Raw genomic sequence first — 10326 nt, 5'->3', positions numbered from 1 at the left:
TCATTGAACATTAACCAAAATCTTTGATAATTAAGAACCAGCCAAGCAACTGTCAATAACCAACCAAGCAACTGCCAAGCCTACCAAAAGATCGTAACAAGAACATTACAAACAAGCCCCTGAAGATTAACAGTACGTTGAAATGACAGAAAAGTCCAGGAGAAACAATATGAAAGAAAGATCAGGCTGCCATGCATCCGATGCCGTATCGAACATTGGGAAAGACGAGAAAGAGGCCGCTGCAGATTATGCCCACCATCAGGGGAAAGCTCTCCATCACTTCATCCATCTCCTTGGCGTGTCCGGGGAACAGACAGTTTGTCACCCGATAATCCGAGAAAGCAATGGCGGCGAACACCATCATAGACATGACGGCATGAACAAAATCATTGAAACCAATTCTGTAACGCTCGTCTTTGGGGACTTCAACGGCCAGGCCGGGCTTGAACACTGCCAGCCCCTTTGGAGTGACAAAGCCGTAGTAGACGTGGCCGTCAGGCGCCCGGAAACTGTCAGTGAAGTGGAAGAAGAAGCAGGAGAGGGCGCAGAGGCCAAGCAGGACGTTGATCATGAGTGTGCTGACCGGAGAGCACTCCCCCCTGCCGTACACGGCTGGGAGGACCATCTCAAAGGTGAGAAGTGTCCCGGTTGGGAGGAAGTTTGCGAGCATGGATGTCCTGGACAGCGTTTTCTGAACCCCATTTGCCATCGCCTGCCTTTTCCGGCCACCGCCATGGGCCTTTCCCGGGGCTGGTTGTGGGGAAGATGGGTAGATGGATGGATCGACATGTGGGGATGCATTGTAGATTTTGATTCCAATTCCTTCGGGTTGATCCATTATCAGAGGAGAAGGAAATACAGATTCAGATGCCAATCAAGGCAAGAGAGTTTCAAGGTTGATTCACTCGGTTATATATAATTTTTTGACGAGGAAATGAAAATTTGAATTTCAAACGGTCAGTAACTGCCTCCCTAGTCCCTCCTAACCGTTGCAATCTGCGGAGGAAGTGACTTTTTGGGATTCCCTATTGTCCGGGCAATTTTGGCCATTGGCAGGCAGTTTACGGGAAACTGTAGCTCTAAACTTCCTTGGCAACACAGCCAACAAGGCTGTGAATTATAATTAAAATACTAGTTATTAATAAAGGCCATTCTGGACATTGAACTAAGCAGTGTGAGGAAGAATTTCACGTCACAGAAGAAAACCTGTTGAATACATAACATTTATAACTCGTGACAAAAACTCCCAGGAGATCTGGAATTCTTTCATGAACACAAGAAACCTTACAGACCAAGAAGATAGGCAAAATTGATGTATTGATAAGACTAGAAAGCATGAAGGTGGCATCTTAATGTTTACATCATTATGTGTCAACAGTTTCCCAAGTCTCACCAAAAATGCAAATTCAGTTTTCACACTGCATGATGACCGGTGAAGAACTTAGATTAGTTGTTAACAGGGCTTATGAAGAACCACGTGGCAGGTGCCCTTCTATCGCGGCAAGAACCCATGACGAGAAATTGCAATCTCAAAGGCTTGCATTCTTTCCCCACGAGCCAACCCATTGCGATCATAAGATGATATTTCATTGATGTTGAGATCAACGCAAGTCTTGACAAGCTCATTGCCAACGCGTTCACAAGCTTCCTGGCATTTAAGGAGAAAAGTGAGGAAGCGCGCCAAGCAGAGCATATGAATGTTTACTAAGGAATAAACTGAAGCAGGGATGCTTACAATAGTGCTGCATGCGGGATCCCCACGAATAGAATTCAGCAAAGTGCTTCCATAATATAAGCACTTCTTGTTCTGGTCATCCACCAGCATGGCATACAATTGCTTCTCTGAACAGAATACTGAAAGCCGCGGTTTTGTGGGTGAGCCGTTAAACTGGCCAGACAAAACAGGAAATTATGGTAAGGATAGACAAACAAATATTAAGAGTGAGTATAATTTCATAACGAAACACAATGATCCATGCAACAAGGTTGGTGTATCATTAGAAGGTATGTGATATTAATTTTCTCAGTGAAGCATCAGAGACAAGAAATCATTCAGTATAGCATTAAGGAATCTCTTACTTCTACTGCAGAAAAACAATTTGAAACTAAATCCTTCAAAAGCCGCATTAAATATGCCAGGATTGATTGGTCAAGGTGCCAGATGGAAGAGATCTATCCTAAGGAGCTTCTATGATGTGATAATAAACTGGGAACAGAATTATCTCATGTGAATGACAAGAGAAGCCGGCTGTTAAAGGTATATATGAAAGCTAAAAAGCCATGATGCAAAGTGCAAGCAGTTGGTTCAAAAACGCAAAAACTGGTGAAATCACCAAGTAGTTGAACAAGAGACCTTCCCCCCACCAAAATGTGGGGTTATGTGGGGTGGGTTTGCAGCCTGTTGTCACTTCCAAAGAGAAGGACGATCAAAAGGGAGACGAAGAGATGCGTGGATGACCAAAATCAAAGGAATTAAACATATCCAACCCGAACCATCCCTCCTCGCTCCTGCTCCTGACCCCCAGCAGAAAAGGATAAAAGATCCACCCAGGAAAAGGAAAATCTCCTTGTAACATGAATTATGTCATAGTGTTAAGTCATAAGAAAAACCGTTTTAAGGATTTTGCATCAGAGAAGAAATAAAATTGGTCAAGGTCTGCTCTGGTAAAACTATCAATGTCAAAGCTCCTGTACTATACTCTTATATGTAAAGCAAAACCAACATGCATTTATAGTCCACCTGACTAAAGCAATGATGCCCACAACAGCATACCTTTATGCTTTATTTGTGTTAAGATATATCACATATAATGAAGGGATACCAAGATATTCATAGTGATGAAGATATATATTCTGAAATATGCATTTATAGGCCATCCGACTAAAGCAATGATTCCCACGAACAGTATACCTTATGCTTTATTTGTGTTAGATATATCACATATAATGAAGGGATTCCAAGATATTCATAGATGATGAAGATATATATTCTATGTATAGCTGCAGGTTTGCAATATGAGATTTATTTGATTTTATTAATATAAGTTATTATAATCATTTAATCTCTTTTTAATTTATATTGGCCTTTATATCTGTATATATAGGTCATTCCCTTCACATTGATGATATGTAAAAAAGTTTATATTACATTTGTTCCGCACATTCTTCTTCCATTTTCTTCAAGTGGCACTAAATCAAACTTGTCAAGCAAACAGTTTAGTGCGACTGAAGGATCCTAAAGACGACGGCATTAACTTCTTTGTTTTCCTTTTCCCTTTTGATTCTTCTGAAATATTAATGATGAATAAGAAAACAATTAGAGTATGAGATTCTACAGCGTTATAAGAGCCTCCATGAAACATACTGAGGGTATCAATTAAGACAAATCTTAAATAATGAAAGAAGCTCTACCTTCTTTCTCAGTTTCCTGTTTCGAATTTTTGCACTCTCCTTCCGGGTATTTGCCCTCGCTTCAACCACCAAAGGCCTCGCAGATAAGCCTGAGATTAAGAGAGAAATGCAGCAGTAAGATCAAGACGATGCCACCAATTTAGAGGCCCACTTAATTATACTTTTCCTACATGTGCAGCATGCAGATGGATGACAAAAATACAGTGACACTCTTAAACATCAAATTACAATGAAAATTTTAATGCCCATGCTGATGTATAATGCAAATTTCCTTCTTCCAAATGGGTTCTAAAGATGATTCAATTATATGATCAGTTAAAAGAAATGTTGGAAAGTGAATGAATGGAGTAGAGTCAGTAGACCAGTAAATCACTCACTTCTACTCTGCAGAAGAAGCAAACAAGAAGGACGTGAATGGGTGCCAAACAGATCACACGTCTTGAATTGCAGTGCAGAAAAATTCCCGGGAACCATAATTGTACTTTTAGTAAACAAGAGACCAAATAAGAACTAGAAGCTCTGAACTACCACACCTTTAGAATGAGCATTCCATCAGCCAAACAGGTGCCTATTTCTTCTGGAAAAGTAAACCAAGTTGTCAGTTAGTAATTTTGTCGAACACGATATGTGCAAAACCCGCATCAAGCCCAAAACTATTCTTTCATACGACAACAAAAATTAATTTGTGGGTAATTAGCTAATAGAAAAAAGAGTTATCATACAGCAATAAAAATTAATTTTTTCTGTGACGAAAAAGCAAATTTTAAAACTTCTACCTGGCGTAGAGAAGAAGTAAAAGAAACGGTTAAATTCCTTTAAACAAAGCTTTTCTCAATCAAAAGAGATTCTTGCAAAAACACAATCAAACAGCTATTTAACCTTATGAGCTTGAAATATAAAAAGAATCACTTGATATAAAAATAAGACATTATGCATCCAGCAATCAATTGTCACCAACTCAGCTTTGCCAAACCTAACCTTGAGAGGACTATCTACTTGTCATCCTATCATGGCTTAGAAATCCAGCAAGAAGACAGTCAAAGGGACAGACTTGTACCTGTATGGAAAATGAAATTACTATACCATCCTTATGTTTTAGAAAGCAGTACATTTTTTATACAAGTACAATGATATCCAGTCTTGCTTTTCTAAGCAAAATATATAAAGTTTTCGACTTTAGTTTTAGTTATTATTTAATAGTTATTAAAATAAGTGTATTTTCGACATTCTCGAATTTTCCCATAAAAAAATATTGTTATTTTTATGATAATATTCTTTGTCCTCCAATCTAAGCTTAAAGGTGAGGTTTCTCTTTTAATTTTCATTGATTTTAATACTTAAAACATAAGAAGATATTAAAAAGAAATTTCATCATTCAAACCATAATTTAAAGGACAAAATAATATTGTCTTTAAGCTATAAATATAATTTTCCTTCTTTCTCTTTTACATGGGTTTCTTTTTCTTTCGTTTTTTTCGTTAAACTCTTCTTCCCCTCATTCTCAGAACTAACCCAACATAGCCTTATTCCTTGTATAATGATTCCAAAAACATAATATATATATATATATATATATACCTGGGAGACATATTGAATCACCAATTAAGTCATGCTCGATCAGAATTTAGTACAGGGACAGCATGATTTTGACAAGTTGGAGTGGCTGCAAGCTGGATCAGACAAGGTCTCGTATTCTTAAACAGTTGAGATTGCAATCAGATGAGCTCCAGAGCAAGCTGGTGCTGCTGATGCTGGGGTCCAACCAGAATAATACTAAACCATCACCACTGGATTTTTCTCTCTGATAGAAAATATCTTCCCACAATTTCATTAGATAATATCATCAATCATCATATCTGTATGGCAACGAGGTGCGGTACACAGCATTCCAGATCCTTCCACAACCTTCCTGTGGGCTCACCCCCTGTATTATATGCCAACTCAACCAATGTTTGCTTTACTCATAATACTTCTCCTAGTAGCCGATGCCCTCACCCTCTCTCTATCTTTGTCTGAACTTTCTCTCTAGGATTCTTAGCCTACCATGTCCTCTGAAACGGAATTGAATGAGGCAGAGAGTTTGGTAAGTTCAAGAAACAGAGATTTGTCTATGCTCATACCCTTAATCCTGGGCCTAACAAACGGCAATTATCCCATCAGGTCAAGTGAAGATTCACCAAACCCAGATCAAGAACCAGCAAATGCAACCAGCCCAGATGAATCCCTCGGCAGGATTGTGTTCATCAATCCTTTGACACAAGGGATGGTGGTGATCGAGGGGAGTCCTTCCAGATTGGAGTCTCTGCTAAGGGACCTGGTGAGCAAGGATGAGCCGCCACCGGCCTCTAGAAAGTCCATAGAGGCTATGCCCTGTTTGGAGATTAAAGAGGGACATGAAGGGGGTGAGTGTGTGATATGCTTGGAGGAGTGGGAGATTGGTGGTTTAGCCAAACAGATGCCCTGCAAACACAGGTTCCACGGAGAGTGCATAGACAAATGGCTAGGGATTCATGGGTCTTGCCCTGTTTGCAGGTTCAAGATGCCTGTTGATGAAGACGATGGGGGCAAGAAAAGTGGTGTCGGTAGAGATGAGAGGGAGAGGAGGAGGAGGAGGGAGATCTGGGTGAGTTTTTCCTTCAACAGAGAGAGGAGTGGAGATTCAAATCAGACACCCTCCGGATCTGATCAAACAATGGAGGGTTAGAAACATTTTTGTAAGATGTTTGTGTGTGTGTTTTTTTTTCTGTTTCTTGGGAATAATATGTACAAAAAGAAGAAAATGTTTATACTTAATACTTTTTGTCGTAGTTGTTGTTCTTTACCTTGCTTGACATGAATAAATGAGGATTTTTATCTCTAGGTGATGAGTCCAAAAACCAGTAAAATACAATCTCAAGAGTTTGTGTAGAATTTCTGGTTGAATGGAAGGGGTGCAGAGTTCTGATCTAAGCTCATTGTAACATGGCAACAGTAAAATTGATTGTGTACGCATTCGGAATTTGGATAACCAAGATAGATTGTGCAATCAGACCTCAAAAATTAGAGCCTAATTCTTGAGCTAAGTGTTAAGGGTATTCCCGATTTTTCCAGTTCTGAGTCACTGATGCAAATGGCTCCATTTCTGAGATCCACATGGATTTTCCTGTTTCCTTAAGAAGTACTATTCTTTAGAGTGTGCCAGAATGTTTGGCGATGCACCGAAGATTCCAGTCCCTGATGAAACCCATCTCTGCAATCCCTGGCCATTGCTAGTTTTAGTAGTCTTAAGCTAATTTGAATAGGGCATTTGTTGTTGGCTGAAAGATCCATTGAATCTGACCCTGCAACTTGCTCAACATTGCCCCACTTTTTCACATCCAAAAGTCACGTCTTACCGGATAAAAATTCACTGTCACAGAATGATTTCAAGTGGTTTGGTTCCGAACTTCAAATTGAGGTTACCTTTTTGATTATAGGAAATGCCATTTTAGCTGAAGTTGCCATTGTAGGTGTGTATTGTGGCCAATGGATGGGATCCATGGCTCCACCACCATGATGGTCTTGATGTCACTTGCCACTAATCAAAGTTCTCCAGAGAATTTGTGGTGGATTCAAAATCCCTGCGTTCGATCTACTTATCACTCTGCAGAAAAACCAGGGCATCAAAGCCACAAAGGTAGCCGATGCTATATATTCTCATTCACCTGCGACAAGTATCAATTATTCCATGGCTGACAAAGCATGTATCTTTCTCTCTTTCCAGGTACAACCCAATAATGGTTTGTCGGTATTTTATTTATCAATCCTCAAATGGGTACCTGTTCAATAATTGTTACTGAAAATTTGGAATGTGAAGCTAAACTTAAAAAATTCCAAGCATTGAAGTCAGCATATACGGCAGATTTTAAAGCTCCATGTCTCCAGACTCAGTTTAATCTGTTGTTAACTACTACTGATCTACCAAGTCAGAGAGAGAGAGAGAGAGAGAGAGAGAGAGAATACAAAAGTATATTATCATCTTTCAACAAGGATATGCTAATTGGGGGTCCATCCACAACCATATACATAGTATTTACAGCCAAATATATGCTCTAAGAACCAATCCATTATATTATTAGGTATATATCACTTGAATCCACCTTGGTATCAAGTTCTCAAATCATCAAACATTTCTTTTGAACTGGGCTTCTGATCCCTTGAATTCAAGTCTATTCCTTTTGGAAGAGCTGAATCAAAGTCATTCGCACACTGGCTGTTCAGATCAATGGTCGTTCTCAATTGGCCACCGGCCTGTGATCTCTTTCCATGTAATTGTTCATCACAACGAGCATCAGAAATGGTGCTTCCAGTTCTCTTCCTCCCATTTTCCTTTGGCCTTGGATGCATATCCATCAGAGTGAGCACGAGGGAATTGCCATTATTGGATTGCTTCTCTTCCTTCCACCCTGAGCTCTCAGATGATATCAAGGAGCTTTCCAAAGAGCACCCAGTACCTGCCATTGGATTCTTCTCTGTATCTTTTAAGGTTGAGCCGCCGATTTCCGTTAGTACCGACAGGGAAGAACTTGGGCATCCATTGTCAATCATTGAGACTAACTGGGTTAGTTCAGCTTTGGCAAGTTCCACTCCAGCTGAAGAAGAATTGTAGCCTGCAAGTGTTTCTTGTGCTTTCTCAAGTACTGATTGTAAGTACTTCCCTTGAGCTTCGATTCGCAGCTGCAAATGTCTTTGCACCTGGAAAAACAGAAATTTTGTTTCTAAATCTGCTCATCTTATCAACAGTAGGTGTAATTGAAAAGCAGTGGGAATTAAGTTCATGTCAACCTCAATTTGTTCATGGAGTTTCCTCTGCACCTCCATCTGCAGTTGCAGAGCCTGAGTTATCTGGAAACTTCTGTTGAACAAACCTTAGTCATTAGATGCCTAGATGCCTTGTCTGGCTCTAATTTCATCCAACATTAGGAAAGTATATTAATTAATTATCATTACTCGTTAATCTGATTCTGGGCTTCATCACCAGCTTCCCCGCTGAAATGAGCTTCTCTTCTCTGACTTGCTTTGCACTCTACAGCACAGAAACCTCTGATCAATACCCATGAACTCTCCTATAATCTTACAATTCTACAAGGATCTAATCCATCATCACACTCACCTTGTTGCTTAATTTCATGATAGGAAACTGATTGTTGGCTTTTCCCCAGCCTATATTTCTGCAGTAAGAAAACACCTATACACTTGAGAACCCTGTCCTTAAAGAACGGAGTGATAAGGAAGACTGTTAAGTAAGCTCATTGTAAAGAAAAAACAAAGAATTACCTGTAAATGGCTCTTTAGGTGATACAAGGTGAGTCCAGGAATGCTCATCTCCCTCATCAAAGTTTTAGGCGTTGCCTCTGCCCACATACAGACAAAGATCAATGGCATTAGAAATATAAAGAATGGAGTAATCACAAATTAAGAAAGACTAGCCTGTAAATATATAGTATACTGACTGTCTGCTCCTCCAAGCTGAGTGACGGCATCAACGAATCGCTGGTGAAGTTCTGGAGTCCATTTGAGCCTTGGCTTAGCATCACTGGATAAAACCAAGCTGGTGTCTTGATTGTGCATATGTTGATGGCCCATTTTCCAATTTTTATGGCTGGCTTTTGGAAAAATGAAAAATGGGGGTGGGGGTGGGGGTGACTTTGATCCTTTGAGCTCAGCTATGCTTGAATGTGTGGCAACCTGTAGTTCTCTTTATAAATGGAGAGTTGTTGGAATGTCCTAAGTTCTCACTCCATATCTGGAAACATGAGTGGGGTTATGCTGGGGGGAATATATGCCATGAGCCGTGGTTCTTCCTTTCTCTCATTTCCCATTTTCACATCAACTTTCTTTTCTGCCAAGTTTTTCTTTTCTTTTCTTTTTCTTTTTTCTTTCATTTTCCATTTCCTTGTTTCTTCTTTGACTTGAAATGGGTGGGGAGAATCTCTGATGCAGCAAAAACAGAGAAAGCAACACAGTTCAATTTTAGTCTCAAAAGGAGAGAAAAGAGGAAAAGTGTATGGTTTGTTATTATCTTCTCTCTCTCTCTCTCTCTCTCTCTCTCTCCCCTTAGGTAGCCCCACCATGATGAATAATGCTTGCAACTTTTCTACTACTATTAAGAAGCTTTGGAGGGAGAAAGAAAACGAAAAATATGATGGGAATGCTTTAATGGATATTTCTTTCCAGTGACTGAAAGGGAAAAACCCACATGAGCCTTTCTTTTAATTATTTGTTTTTCTTTTCCCTTTCCCTTTATTTTAATTTTCCTTTATGTGGAGTGTGTGTGGGATTGGCAGATTCTTTTTGTTCTTTGTTGGGGTAGAAGAATAAAAGAATCTAGCATTAGATTTTAGGACAAACTTTGCCCTGTTTATATTATCAACAAGGAACTTGAAAAAGCACCAGTGATGGCTATTGCTCATTTATCCAAAATCATCATGAGCCAATGTGATTGCCAGTGAAATTTCGTCCTGCTAGAACACTAACTAACAATACAGATAGATATACAAGCGGAAAAAGAAAAACCCTTCCTGGCAATTGCATTAACATGTTGTACATACATCTGAATACTCTGGAATAGGAATACGAGGAACCCAGTAGAATTATTCAACCGTGGTTATTTTCAGCCAACCGTGGGAAATCACAGAAACAAGAAGCTCAAGTTTATGGTGCATCCCACGATGGTGCATTCAAGTAAATACAATACACAGCAATAAAAATAGTGGATGAAGCTTTCTCTCAAATGCACCATGTAAGTGCAGGAAATGACTAAAAGGTCCACATTGTTTATGGCTCTTTGCTTTCTTCTGATGCAAAGCAATCCACAGGACCTACTCTGCATAAAAGTTAAGCAAGAAATAAATTTTCCTGAGGGTTAGCTTTTTGAGCCTGTAATCTCCATCCATG

The 10326-nt window shown here is 39.6% G+C and overlaps 4 protein-coding genes across 10 annotated transcripts in view; 1 reads left to right on the top strand and 3 right to left on the bottom strand.

Moving 5' to 3' along the window:
- Positions 1 to 123: 123 nt before the first annotated feature.
- On the bottom strand, positions 124 to 942 carry LOC127797357 (protein DMP9-like). Its single transcript, XM_052330192.1, has one exon. The coding sequence runs from the start codon at positions 836 to 838 to the stop codon at positions 182 to 184; it is 657 nt and encodes a 218-aa protein (XP_052186152.1). The 5' UTR covers positions 839 to 942; the 3' UTR covers positions 124 to 181.
- Positions 943 to 1167: 225 nt separating this feature from the next.
- LOC127797359 (uncharacterized) overlaps positions 1168 to 10326 on the bottom strand; it is a 29187-nt gene continuing 20028 nt past the window's right edge. For 2 of the 6 annotated variants that reach the window (XM_052330200.1, XM_052330198.1), the window contains exons 2-5: positions 3789 to 3988; positions 3412 to 3500; positions 1736 to 1888; positions 1168 to 1648 (exon numbers count right to left, since the gene is read on the bottom strand). In XM_052330200.1, coding sequence (XP_052186160.1) covers positions 1493 to 1648; positions 1736 to 1888; positions 3412 to 3500; positions 3789 to 3885 — 495 coding nt within the window. In that variant the 5' untranslated portion in view covers positions 3886 to 3988 and the 3' untranslated portion in view covers positions 1168 to 1492. Of the gene's footprint in view, positions 1649 to 1735; positions 1889 to 3411; positions 3501 to 3788; positions 3989 to 4187; positions 4553 to 10326 lie in introns of those variants that run through there. The other 4 variants (XM_052330199.1, XM_052330195.1, XM_052330197.1 and 1 more) reach the window with 4 other exon arrangements.
- On the top strand, positions 5331 to 6270 carry LOC127797354 (E3 ubiquitin-protein ligase MPSR1-like). Of its 2 annotated transcripts, XM_052330189.1 has the most exons (2): positions 5331 to 5494; positions 5572 to 6270. In XM_052330189.1, the coding sequence occupies exons 1-2, from the start codon at positions 5478 to 5480 to the stop codon at positions 6113 to 6115; spliced, it is 561 nt and encodes a 186-aa protein (XP_052186149.1). In that variant the 5' UTR covers positions 5331 to 5477; the 3' UTR covers positions 6116 to 6270. The 2 variants fall into 2 exon arrangements, with proteins under 2 accessions (XP_052186149.1, XP_052186148.1); XM_052330188.1 differs by having other exon boundaries at positions 5359 to 6270.
- Positions 7379 to 9273, bottom strand: LOC127797353 (myb family transcription factor PHL8-like). The gene is made up of 6 exons (XM_052330187.1): positions 8883 to 9273; positions 8707 to 8783; positions 8543 to 8600; positions 8380 to 8455; positions 8215 to 8284; positions 7379 to 8124 (listed from the first exon to the last, which is right to left on the bottom strand). The coding sequence occupies exons 1-6, from the start codon at positions 9013 to 9015 to the stop codon at positions 7537 to 7539; spliced, it is 1002 nt and encodes a 333-aa protein (XP_052186147.1). The 5' UTR covers positions 9016 to 9273; the 3' UTR covers positions 7379 to 7536.

This window comes from Diospyros lotus, chromosome 3 (genome assembly GCF_014633365.1).
Source record: "Diospyros lotus cultivar Yz01 chromosome 3, ASM1463336v1, whole genome shotgun sequence".
In the NCBI taxonomy this organism is placed as follows: Eukaryota; Viridiplantae; Streptophyta; class Magnoliopsida; order Ericales; family Ebenaceae; genus Diospyros; species Diospyros lotus.
Note: the sequence above shows the minus strand (reverse complement) of the source record. Positions and strands in the feature narration are given on the sequence as shown.